We start from the raw sequence: 25,344 nt of genomic DNA on the forward strand, positions 1-25,344 counted from the left end.
ATAAACACAGCATTTCTGTTCTCATTTAAACCATCCCTAAACTCACACTCATCCCTCAAAGACCAAAGTCCCTTCTGTTTAACAGAATTCATCCCTCTTAATGCAACTGAGGTTTCAAATAGCATCCTTCCCCAAGTACTCCAACACATCTATAGAAGCTTATGGTTTGGTTTGGTTTCATAATAAAATATATTTTATTGCATTTTTTTTTCATTAACAACGTCTGAACATTTTGGAATTAAAATCTTGGACTTCTTTCTGATACATCTAGGTCCACATCATTCATTGTTAACACAGGCTTCTACTTTAGAATGTAAGAAAATGTTGTTACTCATCTCACTATTGGTGAATATTTAAGTTGTTGATCATTTTCTTTGACCACAAACACTGCCATAATGAATGTGAACAACAGAACATTTGCTCTGCCATGTACGAAAACATATAAAGCTAGAACAACGAAACAGTGGGGCGCCATTGAGAGAAGAGTGTAATAAAATTGAAAGGCTAGAAACTGACTAAGCGTATACGGGGACTTTCTATATCATAAAAGTGGCATTTCAGAGACATGGACAAAGAACAGGCGATTCTACAAACGATGCAAGAACACCTGGGCCGCTCGTTGGGGGGAAACATGAAGCTAGCTCTTCATCTCACATGTGTACATTCCAAAATCATTAAAATTTTACACGAAAAGCTTGAAACACAAAAAGAACTAGAAAAAAAATAAATTAGGACAAATGCCGTTTTGAAGTGGGGAAGGCCTTTGTAAATTTGAACCAAAAGTGGGGCTGTGAAGTCGTTCCCCGGGAGATCTCTTGACGACACAGAAAAGTCGGCCTTGTATACGCCCACAAACCTCTTATACAAAATTAAAAATCAAACCACAAACTAGAACAATAAAATTGGCACCATGCATGAAAGACCATACATAAATAGTTTTAAAAACTTCATCAGAAAAAGATAAACACCCAACAGAACAAAGTCCTTGATGGGCTTAGCCCAGTAAAAAAAATACCAATGCTCACAAAATATGAAAATACGTGCAAACTTGACAGTTACCAAATAATGCAAACGAAAACAATGTAATGCTACTTTTTTGCATAGGAGGAAGGCAAAGGTGTAAAAGAACCATAATCCCATATGAGGTCTAGACATAGACCAAAAGCCCCTCCTACGTGGCTGGTGGCATCTGGAGTTGTAAGGTCTTTCTGGAGAGAGGGCAGCCAGGCGATTTGGACTGTAAACTCTAAGGTGTATGTGCCCTTTGATCATTTTGCTTTTTTCCTTTATTGAACAGTTCTTTCCAAACTTTCTACAGTAGACTTGGATTCTGGACTGCCCTCTCCTCTTGAATTTTCCAAGCTTTAGCAGCCTGGGTGTAGGAAGAGATCACTTCAGCCAGGAACCAGCACTGCACACAGGTGGCCAGTCCATGGGTGTAGGTCCTGAGGCCCCCTGAGACTCCCCAGTAACCTTGGTGAGATCAGAAGGGCTCCCCCTGAGCTCAGAACAACAGTTCTTCCCTTGCACACACCCTTACCACGCCCGTTTCTTAGAGTGACAATTGAGACTGGTGGTTTGTCACCACCTCTGGGGCTGCAGTGCCTGACAAAAGCAGGTCCAGTCCTTTACTACTTTTCCAAGTCTTAAGTCCCCAAGGCCCCCTCCCTGGTGCCTCCTGCCTCCTGCACCTGGGCTGGAATCTTGTGGTTGTTCCTGCTAGGGACAGGTCACAGACACAGGTCCTCCAACACAACCAGACACGTCAGCATCAGAATAGGCTCTGATTGAGACATGACATCTCAGAACAGGCTTAGCTCAGACCTCAAACTCACTCTAATACAAAATCAGTGAAAAGAAAAAGAAGACAATAGCAAAAGCAAGGAAACCTGGTAAAAAAGAAACTTGAGGGCAAATGGAATGAGTACGTACGGAGCATTCTAAAAATTCAGAACCTAAAAATATGTGAACTTGAAAGAAAAGTGTGGAGGGGGTATGTGTGTGGGTGTGTCTGTGAGATAAAGAGGCAGGGAGAGAGAGACAGAGAAAGAGGGAGGGAGGGGGAGATGGAGAGGGGGAAAGAGAGAGAGAGAGAAGAGAAGCTTGATTTTGCTGAAGGTCAAAGGAGATGGTAGACGGTAGGTGGCTGACTCATTTTCCTTGAGTCATTGTAGAAATGTGTGGAAGGGACCAGAGGCTGGTGGGAGAAGAGCAGGGCAGGAAGGAAGCCAGATCCTGTCCTTTCACTTGCCTTGCCCAGGGTCCACAGGGTCTCAACACACTTCCCCAGGCCTGCTGACATCCCAGGGGGGCAGCAACAGATAGTCCTGCTGCTTTAGGGCTTTAAAGAGCTGAATGGCTGGCACCTGGGAAACAGCCTGGCATGGGGGCTTCTTGGCCTGGAGCACCTGGTCCAGGTCCCTGATCTCGGGACAGGGTCCCAGAGAAGAAGACTTACTCTGGGGTGAGAGAGGACTAGAGCCCACACCAGGAAGGAAGCAATAATCCCCCACCTGCTGCAGGACCAGGAGCCCCTCAGGGTGTGGGGAGACCGGGGTAACATCTCCCTGGGGCTCTGTTGGGCTCAGGACTGGGCTGCTGGCTGCAAGAGGGGCAGGACTGCCTAGAGGGGACTTAGGGGATTTGCCCATGGACGGAGGAAGCTCCACATAATCCTGAAACTCTGGCTTCATGGGAGCTGGGGCTGCAGGGAGCCCACAGGCCAGCCCAGCACTGATACTTTGGTGCTGGACTGAGAGGAGGCCCAGAGGGGAAACCCGAGAAGCAGACGATGCCCCTTTGGGTGGAATGAGTGCCAGGTCTGCAGTGGTGACGTAACCAGATGCCACGATGCTGTCCTCAGGGCCCCCAGAGGCCGAGGGCAGAGCTACGAGGCTGTCCCGGTCCTGACCACCCACCATCGGCCCAGGAGCAGGAGGGGCAGGGCCTGCCCCTGACTCCAGGGAAGGGCTGCCCTTAGCCTCTGGGCAGGGCTTCCTCTCCACACCGGCAGCCTGGCCTTGTTTCATCACCTGGGCTAGTGGGACCAGCTGCACCTGCCCAGCTGCAGGCAGGAACATGTACTCTAGGGACCCTGGAGGCAGCGGCTTCGGACTCATGCCCATCTGTGCGGGAGCCTCCTGGCCCACGAGGTCAGGCAGGGAGAGGCTGTGGGGTGGCCCCAGGTAGGGGCCATTGAAGTCGAAGCCAGAAACCTGGCTCTCAGGCCTGCTTGACGGAGCTGATAGGCAGGGCTGGGGGCTGGGGGGCGGCTCCGTGGGGAGGTCCGAGGCAGCCAGTGCTGGGTCAGGCTCCGATGGTGAGTCAGGGGCACATTTCGGGTCCTCCGTGGTGAGAGGGGACACCTCGCAACGCCCGTAGTCTACATGGGACACCCTGTGGGGAGAATAGGTACAGAGATGTTGGCACCACCCTGGGCAGATAACTCAGCTCATGCACCAGGGGCTGTGGAGCAGGGGCCTGTGCAGGCGCCTGGGCCCAGCAGCTCCCAGGGAGCACAGAGCAGGGCACGGTGGTGTGCAGGCCCGGAGCAGACACCCGCACTTTCCTTCTGTCTCCCTGTGGGGCTGCCTTCCAGCCCCCACGGTCTTGTTCAAGGTCTTCCTCTGCCCAGTATGCCCGCTCAGCCTCTGCTCCTTCACATGTGCCAGCCTGTGCATGCTCAGTCATTCCCTCGTTCCCCGAGTCCCCCAGGACACAGTCCCCTCTTCTGAGGGCTCGTGGTGAGCTGGTGGCACAGGCGCTAACCTTGAGAGTGTGCAGCCCCGCAGCCACCCTGAGGCAGCAGGGCCCGAGAGGTCCTCAGCTCCAGTCTCCTGCCTCTGCTCAAATCTGAGCGATGGCCCTCGCTCACCTGGGAATCAGGAAGGTCTCCCCATGTCCAGATGGGAGCCCCCTGCTTTAGGGCGAGCCACCTCATGGATCCCTTCGTACTGAGTCACAGGCCAGAGGCCACCTCCACCGAGCCACCCTCCCAGCTCCCAGGGAGCCAGGCCCAGACACTCACCCCTCCAGCCCAGGGAAGCCGCTGCCCCACGGTCCCTTGTGTGAGGGCCTCCTGCTGGTGAGGGCCGCCATGCTGTCTGGGAGCCAGAGCCCCGCACTCCCGTTCTGGAAGAGAAGGGCATTTGTGCCCCTGAGTGTGGGGCCTGGGACGGTGATGGTCGGGTGGGGGCTGTGGGGCTGACAGGGCATCAGTGAGGCCCCAGACATGGGAGGAATCTCAGCCTGCTCAGGACAGGCCGCAGCCTCGTGACACCAGGAAGGGGTCGCCAGAGAGGGCCAGGGCTTCCCTGGGATCCTCCACTCCAGCATCTGAGGACAGGGAGCCTGTCCCGGTGAGCCTGTCATCTGGGTTGTTGCTGCCTTCATGCTCGGCCCCTGCTAGTCCCACACTGGCCTTGGGACCCTCCATAGGGGGAGCTAGTCCTGCCTGACCAAAGGGCTCCCTTCCCTCTGTGGCCATCTCAGCGCCCGTGCCGTGCCCCCAGCCTCATTGCCCACCTGTTCCGTTCCCTTCATGAGGGGTCGTGTCTCCCCCCACACATGCCTTCTGCCCGCAGTGACCTTTCCCGCCTGACACCACCCTGATCCCTCAAAGCTCAGCTCTGCTGTCCTGTCCTCAGGGAACCAATGTGCCTCCGACCTCCCCACCCTCCTCAAGTCTCTCCCCTGCTCCACGTGGGCCCTGACAGCCAGGGCGCCTGTGCATCTGTGGGGCCCTGGGTCTACAGGGCTGAACTTGCAGGTGCTGGCCCTACTCTTAGAGCTTCCCAGCCCATTCTGGCCACCGTTACTGCAACTCAAAGTCCCCAAGAAGGGGAAGAGGACAGGGCACGGGGACATGGGTGCAGGAGCACAGGAGCCCGTACCACCCAGCCACCCTCACAGCCAGATCCTACCTGGAACAGTTGGCTCTTACTGGGGTTGGGGATTTTCTCCTCCCACTTCCGGTTCAGCCTGGAAAGACAGCAGGGAGCTGAGAACTGCCAGACCTCAGGGCAGCTGTCCATGCTCGTGTACATGGGGGAAACTGAGGCCCAGGGAGAGAGCAGGATTTCCAAGAACCCCCACAACTGGGTGGCAGAGGGAGCAGCACCTGGGGTCCTGGGTCCTCCCACCCATCATGAGGTCCCCTTACCTGTACCCATACATGCCACAGAGGCGGAGGGCCAGGAGTAAGGCGAGGGTGGTGGCCACCAAGATGATCGCCAGGACCCACATGGGCAGCACTTCCGGGAAGCCAGGAAGGAAACACGAGCATTAGCATCTGGGGAGGGACAGGCTGGAGACTCAGGAGATGGGGGCGGGTGCCACCTGGTAGGTGTCCCCCAGCCCAGCCTGCTCTGTGCACGTGCAGTGCTCCAGTAGCTCACTGCCTCGGAGGGTACAGAGGGGCCAGACATGGGCCTGAAGAAGAGGGCATGGTCTGTACCACACACACAATGTTTGAGTGTGGAGAGGAAACAGTGGGGTACATCCTTTCCAGGAGCAGGAGGTGCCTGGGGGAGACAGTGACTGCAGCCCATGGAAACTAGGGGGACTTCCTGAAGGAGGCAGCATATAAGCTCGGCCTGGAGCAACAGAGAGGATTGGAGAGACAGAGATGGGCAAAACCATGCTGGCGGAGGAAGCAGCTGGTGCCAAGGTCTCTCAGGGCCTCCACCCTTCCTGCTGGGCAGCCTGGACCCCTCAGAGGCTGGGCCCCTCCAAGAGGCACTGGTGTTCTTCCCTTGGGCCTAGCAGGCCAGCTCTTCCTTCTGCTTCATCATGCCCATCTCCCTGGGGCTCCTGCCCTGGTAAGGCTGCCTGGACTGGGGCGCCCGCTGCCAACACCTCCTCCCTTCTCTCTCTGCAACTACCTCCCTGCCCAGTCTTGTACTGTCTCCCAGTGGCCACTCCTGGTGGTGAAAAGTGAGGGACAAATGGAAGGAGCAAGTGCAGGGAAATGAGGAAGTTTAAGAATCGAACCAAAACCTTCCCATCTCAGACCTCTGTCTGTAGCTCCTGATGTTTGCTGCCATGGTAACTGGAAATTTGGGCTGATGGTCACTGGGTAGTGGCTGCCACAAAGGCTATGAAACCATGGTCATATTAATAGAGGGCTAAGGTCCAGTCTGAGGAAGGACGGCTGATGAGACCTGCTCTTCTCTGCTCTCTCAAGACCTCACCTTAGGTCTGTGTTGCACACCCGGTGTCACTAGTGACACGTGGGAGGGAAGGATGCTGTGCTGGGTGGGGCCACATCTCTGTGCCCACATCACCCCTGTCTCTTCCCAGCTGGGCTATAGCAAGAGGGTTGGGTGGAGATCGGGGAGACATACCCCACTCAGTGTCCCAGGAGCACTCTTCACTCCACTCGCTCCAGATCCCATTGTAGCCATCGAGGGTCCTGACCCTCACTCTCGCCTGGTACGTGGTGGAGGGCTCCAGAGGTGGCAACGACATGATATGTGTGTTCTCGAGGGACTCTGTCTTGCTCTCCTGTGGGTGCAGGGGTATCAGCAGGCATGCTGAGGCTGAGGCAACTTTCAGGGCGCATGTCAGCACAGCTGCAACCCTTCCCCCGCAAACGCAGGTCTGTTACCCATCAGCCCCAGATTACGCTTGGACCCCAGGTCTGAGACAGGAGCAGCCCCACCATGGAGGACCCTCCCTAGGCGTACACCAGGGAGCAGTTCGGATGGAACCGGGTATCACACCTCTTGCAAGCACCCCTGTGACAACACTGAGGCCCAGGAGCCCTGACGGGGTCACTATGTTCCACCTGCACCTTGATCCCCTCCACCTCCCAGCGCCTTGGGGCCGCCTGGACCCCAATGCTGACCTTCCCAGGAATGTGGTGCAGGGTGACTGACTCTAGACTCTGAGACAAGGCTTCAGGACGCAGGGGGCCCAATCCCAGCTTCACCACTGCCCCACCCCCTCCTGGCTTCAGTTTCCCCATTTCCAGCCTGAGGGTCAGGGGCTGGCTCCACCGTTTCTGGTCTGATTTCTGTAGAGCCTGAGGTCCTGCACACAGATCGGAGGACGACCAGGGGTGGGATCCAGAGACCGAGCCCCACGCTGGAGCCCTGCCTGTTTCACCAGGAGCCGCTTTGCTCTTAGCGGCTGCACGGTTGTATTCCGGATTAGATTCCTCCGAAGTAATGTCCCCTTTATGACTTTTGAAAACCCTTCAGCCGGCATCTCGGCCCTCCCTGCCCTGACATCCATCTGTGATCCCTTTGCAATTCTGAGTTACTCGTGTTCCTTTTGGCTGAGTCACATTACCCCGCTGAGCCTCGGTTCCTTCACCAAGGGAAGGGACAGTGACCTGCTGACCACACAGGTCGTGATCACCAAGTCCCAGTGGCGTCCCTGACTCGTCACCTGTGAAGCCAGGCACCTGGCAGGCTGTGTCCCCCTACATATAGTCTCACACCCCTCACGCCCAAGCCCCGCCAGGCCACACCCCTCACCTCCCATGAGGCTGCGTCCTGCTTGTACTGGACCTCGAAGGTGTGCTTTATGTGCGAGAAGAGCATTGCCTGTACCTCCCAGCTCAGGCTGTAGCCGTCTCTGCCTTTGGTCACGTTGAGTGTCGGGGGAGCCAGCTGGACTGCAGGAAGCGAAACTTTCAGGGAACATTGTTCCTAACATCCCTCCTGTGGAACATTTCTTGTGTTCCATGCTGGTCACAGGTGCTGTCTCCCCTGGCCGTGGGCCCCAGGTCCCGCCCATCTCGGGGACTTAAGCCCATTTTATTATGTCTTCCATTGTGACCTGAGCAGCCCTGTTCTTGGTTGACACTGAGTTACACCTGTTTTGTAGTCTTGCAACCCACAGGATGGGTTACTGCTAGTATTTACGTGAAGACAAAATCACCATAATGGACTCTATCCCGGAGTAGGGAGTCTCCTAGGCTCTGCTAGCCACGTCAGTCTGCATGGGTTAGTTCACTGAATTCTAACAACCCTACGCGGTAGGTGCTATCCGCTTGTCACATTTTACAGACGGAGAACCTGAACCAGAACCATGAAGTCCCTTGCTGAGGACACCAAGCTGGCTGCCTGTGACACACACCAAAGACTCGGTGGGAGAACTTGGTCATCCTGACCAAGTGGGGGATCCTTTGCACGGGGCCCTGGCTGCATAACAGGGACCAGGGTTATTACCCTGCAAGGAACCGCAGCTTGTTTTCACACACCCTTGTCCCCAGCTGATGAAGGAAATCATGGGTCAATTGTTAAAGACTGAAAAGCTGCATTAGAAGAGGACTTTAGAAACTGGAATGAGAAAACCCCAATCAGGGAATAGAAGGAGAATTTGGTGGGAGTTCCAGGATGGCCTGGCCGGCAGCAGGAGCTCTAGCGAAGAAGTTGCAGAGCTGGACAGGAAAGCGCAGCCAGAAGAATGGAGGAAACTGTGTTAAGGACGTGATCCTGGGGATATCAATTCCGCATTCCTTCATATTATTTGCCACGGTCGTTGTTGCAGTATTGCTTCTTGAGAACTTCAAGAAGAGATTCTAATTATGTTTGTTCACTTTGTTCACTGGACTGCGTTTTGCTGAACGTGACAAACGTGAGCATGAGCCATAGGGAACCCTGAGTTATACGGGTTACACAGTGAAACACTGCCCTCCTGAGACCGCATCCCCCTTAGAAGGCTGGGGGCAAACTCACTGTTGTCTGAGCTCTTTATAAATTTCTCCTCCTCCTTTGGCCGAACTGAGACGACGTACAGGCTGTGGTTCCAGGGGTCGTGCACGGGGATCTGGCATCGGTGCCGGACGTAAGGGCCACTCGCCTTCTCCATCAGCACTGGGGAACATTCTTGCTCCCTGAGGATCACGGCAGAGGTGAGGGCAGGGGGAGGCAGGGACGACAGGAGGGATGAGACCTCAGGATGAGCTGTAGCTACCTGGGGATGGGGGTCCCAGAGGCACAGGTGTCCTGGAGAGGGCAGTGCCTAGGGGAGGGGAGGCACAGAAGAGGGGACACTCACCCTTCAGCGTTGGGGCTGGACTTGTAGAAGAGGGTGAAGGAGATCGAGCTGGTCACCTCAGACCTCACTTCCCAGGAGCAGCTGAGCACGGTGCCCCCGTCGAATAAGCACTGGAGATTCTGGGGCAGGGCCTCGTCCCCTGGAAATGGAGACAGTCATTCCCTCCTTCATTCGTTCCCTAGCTCTCAGTGGCTGCTCAGCATGAGATGGGCTTTGGGGCCCCAAAGACCAGGGGTTAAACTATCGCCTGCCCCTGCCTGCTCTGTGACCACAGGTCAGAGAGTGGAATCTGTGGAATGTCATACCCCCACGTAAAACGAATCTGCATCTAGTTTCAGTGTTGGGGGACTTAACACAAGAATGATGGTTTGTCTGCACATAGTACAGCTCTCATGAAAACACAGCTGCTCGTACCACCATTGTGATGGTCGTTGTAATTATTCCAGAAAGTGTACAGGCCCTGGGGCCCCAGGCTGAGCAAGATGCTGCCGCTGCCTCTGCAGAGTCACCGTGGGGTGGGGGTGGGGGTGGGGGTGGGATGGGCCCAGGGAGTCGACTGTAAACACGTGGCACAGAAGGGTGTAGGAATCTGCATGTGGGCCCCTGAACCCCTTCTGTCCAGGCTGTAATGAGCTGCCCCCCCCACAGAGGGCCAGCAGCCCACTGGATCCATTACCCGGTGGGGAGTCCCAGAGAACCTCTGGGCTCCACTGGCTGGGCCGTCCCGAGAGCCCCGAGCCCGGGACCAGCCAGGTGCGCACTCGGGCCACATAGGTGCTGCTGGGCAGGAGTTGCTTTCGCCCCAGGGTGACATTTGGAGACGTGGAGGAGACGGTGAGGGCGTCCTGTTGGGAGAGAGTGATCGCTGGAGCAGGTGTCCGCTGGGCCAGGTCCCTGTGGGCTCTGGGCCGAGCGGGCTGAGGTCCCTACCTCCCAGGAGTCCTGAAGCCTCCTGTAGACCACCTCAAACTGCAGGTTTGACAGCCACTGGCTCTGGGAGGCCCCGAGGGCCACACTCCATGTCAGCAGGAATTGGTCCCCGGCAGCACTGACGTGGAGGTCCTGGGGTGCGGGGGGCTGCACTGCAGGGAGAGGAAGTCACGTGCCCATGAGGGGCTGGACAACCGTGGGCCTGGTTAAGAGCCTGCGAGGCCTCTGTGTGGACGTTCTTGGGTTCCAGGCCCAGCGGTGCCCTGACCAGCTGAGTGACCTTGGACAAGACCCCACTCCTCTAGAGACCTTAGGCCCTTCATCTGCCAAATCATGGGGATTCGGTGTGACCGGGAGTAAGGCTGCACAGGTAGCTGTGCACATGTAGCCTAAGCTGTATGTGGTGGCAATTAAACTCTAAATGCAGCCTCCCTGTCCCCATGTCCCCACTGGCCAGGATGCAGCCTGCGTGGCCTCCTGCCCAGCAGAGGGCCCTGTGGCTCATGTTACGCCCTCTGTGCTCTCCACCCTCCTCCTTCTGTTTTCCACCTGCCTAGAGTCCTGCTCTTGTCAGCGCTCAGCATTAAAGTCTCTTCTTCTAGAATCTTCTCCAGGCTGAATCCCTGCTTTTTTTCTGTGCCACCATAGCCATTGTATGGTCCTTACCATGGTGGGTTTGTGTTTCCACGTCTGTCTCCCCAAGTGGTTGAGAAGCTTGGGGTTGGCAGAGTGTAGTTGTTGACCCCTTACCTTCTCCCCTGAGCCTGAAATGTAGTGGTTCAATGAATTTGGGGTGTTAAGTGAATGAAGAAATGACTAAATACATGTAGGCAACCTTCAAATTTTCACGAAATCATTCCATCAACAAACAGTAAGCATACATCTGTTGGGACCTACAGAGGTGGGCTGGCAGATTCCTTAACGAATGGCATAGCTCCTGCCTTCTGGGGATGACTTTCAAATACAAAGAATTCAATAGGAGCCCAGACAAGATGTAAATGTTTTATGCTGGACGTGGAACATGACACGTTAGAGCATGTGAGAACTGGAGCTTTCAAAAAGTCTTCAGCCCTAATGGCTGGTGCAGGGCACCTCCTTCCCACCCACAGCTATGGCAGGCATCACTAATCAATCGTTGCACTCCCAGCCCCTGAGCCTTCATGGAGTGGGACTCCTTGTCAGCAAGGAGCTCTGGGAAGCAGCCACCAATTGAAATGACTTGGAGCCCAATGAAAAACCTATTAATCCAACCTGAGAGATTTGAGTCTACCAGCCCATTCCACAGGTGGAGAAACTGATCAAGGAAATAAAACTTCCAGATCTCCAAATGTGGGAGGCTTGAGCAGATCAGATGCATAGCTCTCTCCTGCCCAGCACCTCATGACCTCTGATTCATTGCCAAAATGGTTGGGGTAGAGCTGACTTGCTGACTAACGTGTTCCAGAAGGAAAACCCCCCCTCCCCTTTCCATTTCTACGATGTCCCTGTCTCCACCATGATACCTTCCCTATTTCTAGGGCATAAGCTTCGCAGGGGCAGGTATCCTGCCAGGCTTATTTACTGCTCTCCTGGTATATACAGTGCTCCGTGAAGGAACAGATTCAGGAATGAATTGCACGTATATCCTAACTTTGATTTGTATCGTCCATGTTCCCACCCCCTGGCCATACCCGAGTTGAATCCTCATCATTTCTCCCTGAGATGAATGCCTTCGGTTGCATTCTCACCTCCGACCTCCTGCCACTTCCTATTTCCTGCCATCTACCCTGTATATCACACCCAGGTCTGATCATGTCATGTCCCTTCAATGACTCCTCATTGCCTAGACGTTGACCTGAAAAGTCCCTTGCCGGGCACAGAAGTCTCTCTGGGTCAGGCCCCTGCCCTCACTTCCCCCTCCTTCCTACCACTGTCCAGCCCTCTTGAAGCTGGTGTCCAGGACATAATTATGAACAGGTTTTCCAACCTGCCTGGTCTCCTAGCTTTTGCACACGCTGTTCTTCTCTTCCTGCGCTCTCCTCCCTCCCACCCTTCATAGCTCCCTGCAAAGCCCTGTCCTCTGAGAAGCCTGTCCCCACCTCCCAGGGACTCCTTGCCCACTGCCCCTCACCTGTGGCACACACCCACCTTTAGTAAGTGATCACACTGTTTGAAATGAATTCAGTGTGGCCTACCCACCCTTTCTTCCAGACAACAGCTTTGTGCTGGTACGATAGACAGAGGGAGGAGGCAAAGGCCACGTCCCCGCCCACCTGACACCTGCAAGGAGCCTCATGGGGTGGCTCAGAGTTCAAGTTCCTGGGACTGAGTCTCAGCTCTGCCACCAGCTGTTGAGAGGCCGTGAGCATTCACTTGCTTCTGTCTGTTTCATCACTGGTGAAATAGCAGTATAAACAGTATCAATTTTGATTTTGTTTTCAGAGTTAAATAAGAAGCAGCAATGTCTCTGACAGCCTGGGACATGCATGGGTTTGCCATGTCAATGCAAACTACAGCTCCCCATTTTTCATTTAGCTTTATTCTGAGCAATAATTTCCTTGACTGCCTGAATTGGAAGAGTTGGTTATATTTCTTTTAATATGTAGTCAAATAAAACCTAACTAAATAAAACTATTGACCCACCCAAGACCCTTGACTTTCTTGGGCCATGGTGTGACACTGGGGGCCACTCAGAGAGGGCAGTAAGGTGGTGAGCTCCATCTAACATGCAGGAAGCACGTGGCAAGTCTGACCCTTCACTGTCACTTCTGCTCAGTGGTGACACTTGGGAAAATTTACAAAACCTCTCTGAGTCTCGAGTTCCTCATCTGTAAGAAAGATTGGATGAGTCTGATAAACTGAGAAGTTTTTATGCAAATCATAAGAATGGTTCTTCAAGAAGGCAAGCCTTCAGTGCTGGAAGGCAGGTGGTGGAACTGCCAGGGAGGTGGGGTACTATGGCCAGGGGCTCCTCGCATTGTACCTATTCCAATGTCTCCATCATAGGAGACCATATCCTCTTCCCTCAAAAAACCAAACCCAACCCCAAACCAGTGTCTCCACCCCTTGGAGACTCTCATTTCCTCCCAAGCCCACCCTCTGCAGTCTGGCCACCACTGGGACCCACTGTCCACAATGGGGACCACCCCTGGCCAGGGACCCCAGGTCTCACCATGCTGGGTCAGAATAACGGTGAGCTGGGTGTCCAGAGGCCTGTCTGGTTGGAATGAGAAGTAGTCGCTGTCGGCAATGACGAAAAGATTGTAGGGAATGATACATCTTCTAGGCACACAGTGGGGAAAAGGGCAGTCTGACAAGGGCATGTTGTCATTGAGGTCACAGGACACTGGCTTCGGGGGGTCCCTGCCAGGAGAGGATATGGGTTAGTCCAGAGTGAAGAAGAATACTGGGGAAAGGGGGTTTCAAGTAAATGGAACAGTAAGTGCAAAGGCCCTGGGGCAGGCTCGGGTTTATAGTGTTGTATGCCTAGGCACTTAAACATTGTGCACTGAGTGGAGTATGTGAGAATGGGAGGTCTAGGAAATAACTGAGAGAGGTAACAGGAGGCCAACACTTAACAGGAATTTCAGGAAATTGGATTTCACGCAAGTGGAGAAAATTTAGAGAGTTACGAGCAAAGAAAGGAGTGACATGTTCTGACGTATGCTTTGAAAGGATTCCTCTAGTTGCAGGGTTGTGGGTAGATTGGGGTGAGGGGCAATGGCAATAGTAGATGCATAAGGACCAGTTAGGAGGCTTCTAGAATATGCCAACTAATAGGAAGTTGTTTGAACCAGAATGGTGGTATTCGCATTAGCTAGATTCATTTCAATTTAAAGATAAAGTTGACAGCATTTGCTGATGGATGAGATGCTCTGATGGGGAAGGAAAAGTGGTAAAGATATTTAAACAACAATAAAGACCCCACAGTTGTTTGGCTTGAACCATTAGGGGCCCCCATTTAGTGAAGTGAGACGTCAAGACTGGAGCAGGAGCTGTCATTTGAGAGCGAAGCAGGAATTTGGTTTAGGACATTAGGGATTGAAGACATCTATTTTCTAAGGGACAATATAGAGAGGCCAGTGTGCCTATTGGTTTGGAGCTTAGGGGGGGCTCTGGGCTGGGGAGAGCAGTGAGAGTCATTAGTCCAGAGCCTGAGGCTGGATCTCAACCTAAAATAGTGGAGGTCCAAGAACTGAGCCCTGGGGCACTTCACCCTTCAAGTTCAAGACAAAAGAAGGGAGCAGACAAGGAGTCAGAAAAATGTGGGCCAGGAAGACACAAAGGGAAGTGGGGAGTGTGGTGGCCTAAGTCAGGAGACGGAGGGGTTTCAGGAGGACGCTGAGGTCGGTCAGAGTCAAGTGTGCCCACAGGTCAAGGAGAGAGAAGGCTGAGACTTAGATTTAGCACCCAGGAGGGCTTTGTGGCGTCAGCAGGAGCACTACGGGCGGCCTGGTGGGGGCAGCAGAATCTTGGGAGAGTGGGTTCAGGAGAGAATAACCGGAAAGACATTGGATAGCAGGTCTAGACAACTCCTTAGAGGAGTGTCACCACAAAAGGAGGCAGAGGATGGGCCCCAGGAGGAGGAGACAGGGCAGGAGGCACCACGAGCTGCAGCCCTGCTTGGCCTCTGTAAGTAAGTGGGGGTTGGGCCCCGTGGTTCAGTGACTGAGAATGATCCTGCAGAGGGCCCATCGATGGCACAGGGGTGAGTGGGGACCGTGGTGGCAGCGATGTCCTTGAGCAGCAAGACCAGATGGGATCCCGGCTGCGGCCTCAGACAGGACGGGACAGGAAATCCCTGCAGGCAGATCCAGGGAGGCTGCAGACTCGGGCGCCTGCAGGGAGAGCGTGCAGGGGGCTGGGCCTTCTCTTCCGGGGAGTCTGGGGTCCCAGTGCAGGAGAAAGCAGGTCACAGCCAAGGGTAGGAGGTGGGCTGGTGGTGAGGAGGCTGAAGGGCAGACGGAGGCTCCCAGAGAGCAGGACGGCACTGAATGGCCGTGCTGTGGGTGTGACAGCTGGCTCCTCCCTAGGGCAGCCCCTGAGAGGGCTCCCCAAACCTGGTGACACCAGCTGTGTAATTATTTCTATTACTGTGAGTTACATTCGCACAAGACGCCAGCATGGTGTGAGGCACCTGCCCAAATGGCGTATGTCCCAGAGACCATGCAGGGAGCACAGACAAACCCCTCTCTCCGGAGGTGGCAGGGCCTCGGGGAGGGCTGGAGCCCAGGCCTGCAGGCCACACCCAGGACGCTAGCCACCGTGTGGCCGGGGAAGGAGCTCAGCTCCAAGGTCTCGGTTTCCTCATCTGTGAACTGGGCATCTTAGCCCCTCCCTGCCCACCTCTCCGTGAGGATGACCTGAGATGGACTTGTGTGGGGCGATTTGTGAAGTTGTGACAAAGTCAGGGGAGATTATGACCATCATCAACATTAACCCACATGCTTTCCCGGAAGCCCCGGCATCAGACGCCGCTATGTTTCCCCGAAAATCAGATCTGGGAGGACCATCAGCTCTAACGCGTCTTTTGGAGCAAAAATTACTATAAGACTTGGTCTTATTTTACTATAATGTAAGACCGGGTCTTATATAACATAACGTAACATAACATAACATAACAACATAACACCGGGTCTTATATTAATTTTTGCTCCAAAAGACGCATTAGAGCTGATTTTCCGGCTCGGTCCCATTTTCAGGGAAACAGAGTAGCACCCGGGCCTGGCAGGTCACCTGACGGAGCAGGAGCCCCTTGGCAGGGTCGCCCTCCTCCGCCCTCCAAGCAGCCCCAGCCGGCACCGCCCCACACAGCAAAGCCCCCGCCCCCGGCCCCGGCCCCGGGGTCACTCACTCATTGAGCCTGCGGTGGAGGGTCACATTGATGAGCCGCTGGGCATCCTGGGTGGCCGCCCACCTACAGGTGATGTGGCTGGTGTAGTCGTTGTGGCAGCGCAGGGTCTGCATCGGGACAGTCCCTGACCCGGGAGAGGCAGGAAGGGGGTCACACCTCTCCCCTCCAGGTGTCCCTTGTCACCACCCCTGGGTGCCTGGCACTGGGGAGGAATCTCCCAGAATCCTTCAGAGGCTCCCGGCGGGCCAGGGGCCTGAGGGCGTGAGGGTGCTGGCTGTGGACCCTCCTGTCTGGAGAGGCACACATTGTTCTAGCTGATTCACAGTATGTTCCCTGAGCCCCTGCCGTGCCCCGCTCCTGGAACAGGGCCCTGCCACCCCAGGACAGGGATGTGCCCCAGGCACAGGCCCTGCCCTGGACCCCCAGGTGCAGCCTGGGAGGAGAGGCACCAATGTACCCCTAAGAGTCGGTGGGCAGAGCTGTGCTCTGGGACCTTCCCACCCTGGTCCTTGGTCAGCTGCCAGGCCTGATGGTTGGAAAAGGGAACCATCACCATGGTTCCCATGGTGATCAGAGAAGTCACGTTCTCTAGGAGCGCTTGGGGAGGGGGTTCGTGGGCCTCAGGACCATCCCAGCTGGGCCTCCAAGCACGAAGGTGTTGCTGGGGCTGAAGCGGGGAGAGACTCCCAGGCCAAGGGCCCCAGGGAGGTGGGAACTGGTCACGGCCAGTGTCAGAGGAGCAGCGTCTGAGGGAGAAGGAGGGGCAGAGAAAAGGCTGGAAGGGCCGGCCTGGAGGTCAAAGGCTTTGGATGCCACACTGAGAAATGTGGACAGGAAGGGACACAGAGGACAAGGGCTTTATAGGAGGCCTGAGAAGATGAGCAGGAGTGTGGGAGGAGGGATGGGGGTGCCAGGAAAGAGCAGGGAGAGAGAAGAAATGAGGGAAGGGAAGGGAGGGAGGCAAGGCCAGAGCTGCCGGGGTCTGGGAGCTTCCTGGGGGGTATTTTGGGGATGGGGTGGCCTGGCCCAAGGGGCCCAGCAGTAAGGAGTGGGTAGGGAAGGGGAGGAAAGGGGAGAGAGCAGTCGGGCTCACCTTGGGCCCCTGCCACACTGGGCCCCCAGCACAGGGCCAGCAGGGCTACGGGGGGCAGCCATGCGGGCAGCGCCATGTCCAGGTCAGCTGGATGAGCAGGGCTGGCACAGTAGGTCCAGGTCTGCCCAGCGTCCCAGTCTCTACTGGCCTGGACTCACGTGTTCCTCCATAGCAGGTGGCAAGGCCACATCCATGTCATCTGCTCTTGTGCATCCCCCCTGCAGGACTCTGCCTGCTCCAGGCCTGTGGAGGAGAAGGCACCTGGGATCTGCGCCCTCCTCACCCTGCAGCCCCAGCGACTTGGCCCACCTTTGGGGTAAAGCCAGCAATGGCCTTGATGCATGGCTCTAGCCCCCACTGCGGCCTCAGCCTGACACCCGGACCACCCATTTCCCATTAGCCTCAGTGTCTTCATGACGGAAATGTACAAATGACGTCTGAAGAAGTGGGTCCCCACTGGGTCATGCATCGCGGATCTCTGTGCAGAAAACCTGAGCGAGAGGCCTGGTATTTCCCTGAGCTCCCTGTGAGCTGGTGATGGACATCTGCTTTGGGGGGTCACTGGTTGTTGGGTCCTAGGGCTCTATGCTGGCTGCAATCACACACACACTCACTCACACACTTGGAGCCTGATGCTCTCCCTGCCCTGCCCCATTTACTGGCACTCCTCCCACACCACTCTCTGAATGCCAGTTCCCTTTTCTTAGCAGGAGGCTGGGGATTTCCTCTTTTCATTTAGTCAGTCCCTGGGAAGTACCCATAAGAGTAGAACAGTAGCTGTGTCTCCTCTTCTCCCTGTAAAATAGTCTGAAACTTCACTCAAGCAGCACACACACACATTGGCAGCTGTCTTGCTGGGAAAAGCACTGGCTCCGGACACAGCTGACCTGACCTTCAACACAGGCTCTGCCCCACCCTTGCTGGTGGCCTGGGCTAACTCACTCATGTTCCCTGAACCTCACTCTCTACATCTGTAAAATGGGCACAAGGACACATATCTCACATAAGTGTCACGAAGAGAACCAAACACGATGATGCTTATAGAGTGCTCAGCAAAAAGAGCAGGCTTGTTTGGAGCTGAAGGAGTGTTTGTCCACTTAAGCTCCTGCAGACAGAGCAATGCCCTAGGGTGGGCAAGTGGGCATCTGTGTGGGCTGGTGCGTCTTTGTCTGCCTACTGGGACTAGCCTGAAAACGCAGAGATTCTCTTGAGGTCTTATTACAGATAGAAATGCTACATGTGTGAAGAGAGCAATACTTCCCCAAATAAGTTATAGCTTTAACACAAAAATCTAAGATTTTTTTCCAAGAACTCAGAAGAGAAAAAAATACATGTGAGGTGTTCATGAGATATTTAAAGATAAGAAGGCTTTATCCAATAGCAAAATTTAGTAGAAAGATTCAACAAAAACGCAGTGTGTTGCTGTCACACACACACACACACACACACGTGCTCGCAATAGATCAACTGGACCTACTGACCATTGGACAAATGCTATTTTACTCAAGAATGTGCTATATGATGAAGAAGGAATCATGAATCAACGTGAAGTGGTTGAATAATAAAAAGTGCTAAGATAATTAAATAACAACATAAAACATATCAGCCTAAATTCCTCTCACACCGTTCCCAAATATCAATCAGGTCAATTTAAAATTTAAATGTAAGAAGTCAAATCATATTAAACTTGCCAACCACAGAAGTGAACACCTTTAAACTTTTTAAGCTTAAAGGCAGTGGAAGAAATTAGAAAGACAAAGGCTGAAACATAGAAGTACATAAAAGCAAAAATGTCTCTATTTTATAAAAATAACCAGACCATATAGCAAAGGACAAAGTGCAAAAAAAGTTTGCAGCAAAATTATGCAGAAAGGATTACTATCTTTACATCGTAAAGCATTAAAACAAATTAATGTCATCAAAGAACACTGCATAAAATTCACATACACACAGAAAGTTCATATTAGTGAATTTTAAGTATAAAATACCGACCGTGAGCCAGGCACTATTCAAAGGGCTTTACAGCTGTTAATACATCCATGTGAAGGTTACCTCTCTCTATTAAAGTCCCCACTTTGTAGATGAGGACACAGATAGAGGGTCCACGGCCACATAGCTAGTAAGGGCCCTGCTGGGACTGAAAGCCACAGCAGGTGGGAACTAGAGTTTATGCTTTTAACCCCGACGCCAATAGTGGTTGTTATTTCCCAATCATCAGTATTGTACGTGTCTATTCTGATGTATACTGACCCAATAGACGAGTCTACCCACGCACACAAATACAGCAAAAACAAAACAAAACTTTAAAATGTCTTAATTAGCATTCTCAGGGAGATTTGAGAAATAGTCATTTAAAAGAACAGATTGCTATGCAAAGAACAAATAAACAGAAATCTTAGCATTTCTTAGGTATGTGATCCATAATTTAAAAAAAAACACACACAAAAACCTCAGTCATGGGCCAAATTCCAGAGTGAACACTACCAACAGTCATGTTACAAAGGTACATATTGAAGACAGGGCAAATGGGCAAAGAGATGGAAAGTCTAAGAGAAACACTGAGACCTAGAAAAGAAATCCAGGAGTTCCAACATCTAGAAGCAGAGGACAGAAAGAATTGAGGGCAGCAATGGCAGAGAGTGTCAGCCACTAGCTATCCCCTTCCTCCTTGGTAACAGAAGCTCAGATTTTAGCTGTACTTTTTGCTTCACAGAATAAAAGATTATATTTTCTAAGCTAGGTGTGGTCATGTGACTAAACGTTGTCCAAGGAGATGTGAATGGAAATGTTAGCTGTGCCTTCCAAAAAAGGCTGCTTAAAGGGAGGCGGTTCAGGTGGGAGGGGTCGATTTTTTCCCCTCCTACCTTTCCTTCTTCCAGCCTGCAACTTGGAAGTGATGGCTGGAGCTCCAGCAGCCATTTTGGACCATAAAGTTTATCTAGAGGATGAAAGCCATATGCAGTAGAAAGGAAAGAAACCTGGATCCCTCTTGTCACTGTGGAGCAATCATACCAGCTTGTGACTGCCTAACTCTGGACATCTTTTATGTGAAGGAAAAAAAATAAACTATATTGTTAAGCCACAGGGGATTTTCCATGTACAACCAAACAGATATAATTAGAAATAGAAGAAAATGTCACAGGGCTTTAAAGGAGGCAATAGTTCACTAAGTGAAGAGCAAGAATAATTTTTAATAGTGCTATACTCAGTCACATGTTGGTGAACTTTCAGTCATCCATGAATAAAAGGGCAAGCCTAGAAACTTCCCAAAGGAAAGAAAAAAACAGGTTATTTTCAGTGCAGCAAGGGTCAGGTTGGCAAGATTTTCTCAAAAAGTTAGTGACCCTGAACTCTAAACAAATAGTGATGTCTTGAAAATAACGGAGAGAAAATATGTTTAAACCTAGCATCATAAAAAGTCAAACTTACTTTGAAGTTCAAGGGCAAAAAACCCACAACATTTTGGAAATGTAAGGACAAAGAAAGTTTTTCAGATCTTTTCTGGAAAAAAAAATGACTCCAGATGTATTTCAGAAAAAAAAAAAAAAAAGCCCAAGAAGGAAAGAAAGCATATGATACTGGAATCAGTGGTGAGAAAATAAACCAATCAGACTTACAATTAAGTAAAGAAGAATTGTTACTGTGCAGAGTGAAGATAAATAAATACAAGATACCAATATTGAAGTAAAGCTCAGGTGATTTTAATGTGGGAGTTGGTGGTAAGGTTAGCGTGGACAGCAGACACGTGAAAGTTTGCTCAAGATCTTGTCTTGTTTTGGAGGAGCATGTATACATTAATGAAACCAACTTGCTAATGGAAAATAGAAGTTAAATATGTATGTTAAAAACACAAGCGTTAAAAATCACTAAGAGTGAGGGATAAGCATAGGGGCAAGAGGATGATAGAGAGAAGAGGGAGAGGAAGAAGAGACAATCCAACACCTTCTCACTCAGACTTAACATGCACACGAAAATCCCCGAACTCGTGAAGCAATTCAATGGTAGGAATAAAAAGTGGAAATGAAAATAAAAAATAAGGAAAACACAAATTCACTCCAGACAAAAACAATTTCAGAGAACAATCTGACAAAGGCTTTTAAAGGAAGAATGTATCGTGGCCACGTAGAGATTATTCCAGAAATGAACAGAAAGCCAGTAAGAAATCTATTCATGATCAAAAGAAACAGATGAAAAAAAAAAAAAGAAACAGATTAACAGATTAAAGGAGAAAAGGATGTTTATCTAGACACACGCTCCTACATGTTACAAAAGCCATTCCTGATTAAACAAATAAATCTCAGCAAATGAAGAGTTGAAGGGAAGGTTGGCATTTCTGACATCTACTAGAAACCTGTAGCAACCTCAGAGGCAAAGGGGAAATGTTTGTGTCCTTCGCCTCAGAGGCACAAATAGGAGGAGCTGCCCACGGCTGTCAGTCCTCCCCCAGATAAACTCTAAATTCAATGCAAGCTAAATCAAAATTCCAAAAATCTTTTAAAAGGATTTCCAATGGGCTTGACAAACTGATTCTAAACTATAACAAATCAAGGATGAGAATGGCTCTCTTAGCTATACATATAATGAGGAATATCAGAGTAGACAGATGGGACAGAAAACAGTAAGGAAAATAACCCAGTAGGAAACTGGGCGCTCAAATCACCGAGGCAAGGATGGAATGCATACTCAAAAAATGATATTGAGACAATTAGCTGATAGGTTTTTAAAGCTAGATTCATACTTTATATTACTGATCCCTCAAAGTACTAGATACATTAAAAACCTAAAAGTCAAAACTAAAAATTATGACAACATCGCAAATATTTCTTTAATCTTAGGGGTTGAACAAGACACCAAATCCAGAAAGCATAAAGTGAAAAATAATGACAGATTTGAATTAGAAGCAATGAACACTTTTTTTTTTTTTTTTACATGAAACAAGATATCTTAAACATGGTGAAGAAAAAAGACCAGTGATAATCTGGAAAGGTATATTTTCAACATATTGAATAAGTTATTAATACATATAATGAATGACTCACTCGGAAAGGAAATATGTGAAAGACAGAACCCATCAGAAAATGGACAAAGGACATTTCCATGGCCGACATAAAAAGAACCCAAATGGCTAATAAACTTATGGAAGGTGCACCACTTCACCAACAATCCGGGAAAGAAAAATCCAAGCAAATACCAGATAATTTTCATCCGTGATATTGGACCCAATTAATTAAAAGATTGTTCCTTTCCCTAAAAAGAAATCAGCCTTTTTATGCACGACTGTGGAGACATATGTTAATTCTGCTATTTGGAGGATGTTTTGACAGTAGCTATTCGATTTTTAAATACACAATCTCTTGCCGAGCAATTCTGCTTCTAGGAATCTGGGTTATAGAAACACTTCCATAGGTGTGGAAAAATTGGAAATAACCTAAGTGTCTGGGATTGCGTAAATTGTGGTGTGCCCATACTAATAAATGCCACATACTTCTTAGGGTTAAGAAATGAGTGACATCTATATGCATTATTGTGCAAAGTTGCTGAAACATAACACGAGGTGAAAAAATGAGTCATAGAACAGTATGTATATAATAATCCCATTTATGTACAAAGAAAACCAACGTACTGGCAGCATGCTTAGAAAATGTTTTGGAAGGCATATTTTGAAAAAGTGAAGAGGGTGAGACGTGGGACTAGTGGATGGAGATGGTTGGAACTTGGCCTTTTATGTTGCATAGCTGGATTATTCTAATTTTTCATAGAGCGGTATCCATACATTTACTTGTTGACTGCTAAATACACCCATTGACTCACAAACTAGTCTGTAGTATTGGTGTAGATACAGTACAACATAAGTAACGCTGATGAATAAAAAAAAAGTGACCTAAAGCTACTAGGAAATGTGTTACTTGTTATAAAACTATTAGAAAACAGGAAAGATAATAAGCGAGGAAGAACTAGAATCTGGTTATGCAAAAGTGTAATAGCCATTGAAGACTGCAACTTGCCCATAGACGGCCGGTCATTGGGGGCTGTCTGCCGGAGGCTCCACAGGCTCGTACCCTAGTGCGAACCCATTGAAACATCTTTCCTTCCACCCGCAAGACCGATGCGTACACCGGCACGTACCTGCACACACATGCACACACCCCTAAACGCCCATCCAAGCAACCGACACACTCAGGGGCAGAACACACACACCTGGGTCCAAACCCAGCTAAGTGACGTGGTTTAGGGTGGAGTGTGGCACTGAACACATTCTCTGAGGAAGAAAAATATGTCTGTGGGCGAAGGACTGGCCCTTTCTCATCTTCCCAAGCCACCCCATCCCTAGGCCTGAGCAGAGCAGGGTCCCAGGTCTCAGTCACCCTCCGCCTCCCAGACTCTCCACATCCCTGCGTCCTCTGGTCTCTCGGACTCTCCCCCCCCCCCAACCCCTCAGGGTGGCAGGGACTATCATTGCTCTTCCCATTCCAAAGATGAGGACACGAAACTCAGGGCAGGGGGAGAATGTTCTCACTGCCACCAATACGTCAGTGACACCTCAGTAAACAAAGCAAAGACAGGCAGTACACAGGAGTCTGACTCCCAGGCCTGAGCTCTCCACCACCCTGGGTGGCCTTCCTGCTGCCAGGACAGTTGGATCCCACCAGCGAGGTCCGCCCTCCCCCCAAGCCCTTCACATAGCACCCAAGCAGGTTGGCACCCCTGATGGACTCCTCACCCACCAGCTGCCCCAGGAGTCTGGGCTCAGGTCTTCCCAAGAGGCCAAGCCCTAACCTCCCCAAGTCCCCAGAGGACACCTGCCCACTCAGCACCCCCAGACTTTCCCTGTCCCTTCTGTCCCAGTCTCCCCACACTCTCCTGCTCCCCACCCCACCCGTCAGCCTACCCCCAAAAGCCAAGCCGTACCTCTTTGTGGTGGGACAGACGAACCTTCTGCTGGAGTCTCCAGGCAGCAGTGAGCCTCTGGCGCTTCCTATGTATGCTGATGTCATTAGGAAATGGAGAAGCAGAAAGCGGAAGTGATGCCCAGGCCTGTTTCTGCACAAGTGACTCCACAAGATCACCCAGCTTCTTAGACCTGTGGACACCAAGATATGATTTTGCAAATGTTCCTTCTCCCAGAAGGACTTCTACCCCACTTTGTCTCCCTATAAACTCCTACACATCCGCTGTCAGCTCAAGTGCAAAGTTCCTCCACGCAGCCTTCCCTGATGCTACAGGGGGTACAGGGGGAGGTGGCTGCAATAACCAGAGCAGGTGAGAGCCGGGAGCCACGTGGACCTGGGCTGGACCCCCACCTCTTCTACTGCTCAGAGTGTGACCTTGTGCAAATTACCTGCGTTTGACTTCGCCAGGTCTCAGGACCCCCATCTGTTACTTACAAGCATCTAAAAACACCAAAGGCTCATTGAGAGAACGAAATGAGATGCTGCATGGCCAGACCTTAGCTCACACCGGCCACGATAACCCCCGGGTTAGCTGGTATTATTTTGATTCCCCCTGATGTCCTGTTGTCTTGCATCTCCATTTTTCTTACACTGTCTCACACTCCTCGGTGTCCATGTCTGTCTGTCCCCAACACTGACTTGTGTGTGGCTCACATTTCTCTCCCCAGCACATGCCCCGGCCCGGAGGGGCCCCTTAGTGACTGTGTGTGGAATGAATGAATGAATGAATGAATGAATAACTCCCTGAGCGTAGCAGGGCTGGGGTTAAGACAAACTGAATGAGGCACCGTCTTGGCTACAAAATTTCAGCAGGCACCCAAACACTTATTCATCAAGAGAAATAATATTTAAATGTAATATTGTAAAAACTCAAAATTAATGCAAAGATATTCACGAAGAACAAAACATGAAATTGTAAACAAAGACAGGCCTTGGAACAGTGCCCTGCGGAGCCATATTGGAGTCTGAGGCAGAAGGAAAAAGCAGTGCCACTTCTCCTGAGCAGAGACAGAATGAGTGAAGACGAGGCCCTCCCAGGAAACAGGGCTCAGTGGCAGGGCGGGATTAAGGAGTGAGGAGGTCCGGGAACTTGTAACAGAGTCACTGCACCCCTAGCCTCCCTCCTGCCAGGAAGGGTTGGCCTGTCCAGGAATAGCTTAGAATGTGTGCCTGGGCGCAAGCCCAGGCCGGAGGGCCAAGTGGTGGCTGCAGGACCTGAGTCCTGTCAGAACTTTTGTGTGAAATCCCTTCCTGACGTGGAGAGGTCATGCAGGGGTGTGTCCAGGGCTATAGAGGAGGGAGTTAAAGTAACGTGCAGGGCCTTTCGTCTCTCCTAGGTGCCCCCGACCCAGCTCGTCCTCCCTGTGCTGAGGGCTGGGGACACCAGAAGGGGCCACACCAGGCCTGGTCACCAGGAGCCCAGTGTAGGGGAGCAAGGCCCTTCTGGAGATCAAAGCGGGTGGTGTTCTCCCACTGTCCCCTTGGCCCATCACTGGCCCGGAGCACTGGGGCCTGAGAAGATCAGTGGG

The 25,344-nt window shown here is 51.6% G+C and overlaps 1 protein-coding gene across 2 annotated transcripts; it reads right to left on the bottom strand.

The window, feature by feature from the left end:
* Positions 1-175: 175 nt before the first annotated feature.
* LOC117029211 (cytokine receptor common subunit beta-like) lies at positions 176-23,887 on the bottom strand. 2 transcript variants are annotated; one of them, XM_033118313.1, is made up of 14 exons: positions 23,775-23,887; positions 16,866-17,108; positions 15,773-15,835; positions 13,091-13,281; positions 9,940-10,091; positions 9,686-9,854; positions 9,010-9,148; positions 8,688-8,845; positions 7,482-7,621; positions 6,345-6,504; positions 5,162-5,252; positions 4,923-4,980; positions 4,028-4,131; positions 176-3,396 (listed from the first exon to the last, which is right to left on the bottom strand). In XM_033118313.1, exons 2-14 carry the CDS (start codon positions 16,925-16,927, stop codon positions 2,274-2,276), a joined length of 2,610 nt encoding a protein of 869 aa, XP_032974204.1. In that variant the 5' UTR covers positions 16,928-17,108; positions 23,775-23,887; the 3' UTR covers positions 176-2,273. The 2 variants fall into 2 exon arrangements, with proteins under 2 accessions (XP_032974204.1, XP_032974203.1); XM_033118312.1 differs by having other exon boundaries at positions 15,773-15,896.
* Between the last annotated feature and the right edge of the window lie 1,457 nt (positions 23,888-25,344).

The sequence above is a fragment of the Rhinolophus ferrumequinum genome, chromosome 10 (assembly GCF_004115265.2).
Source record: "Rhinolophus ferrumequinum isolate MPI-CBG mRhiFer1 chromosome 10, mRhiFer1_v1.p, whole genome shotgun sequence".
Taxonomy (NCBI): domain Eukaryota; kingdom Metazoa; phylum Chordata; class Mammalia; order Chiroptera; family Rhinolophidae; genus Rhinolophus; species Rhinolophus ferrumequinum.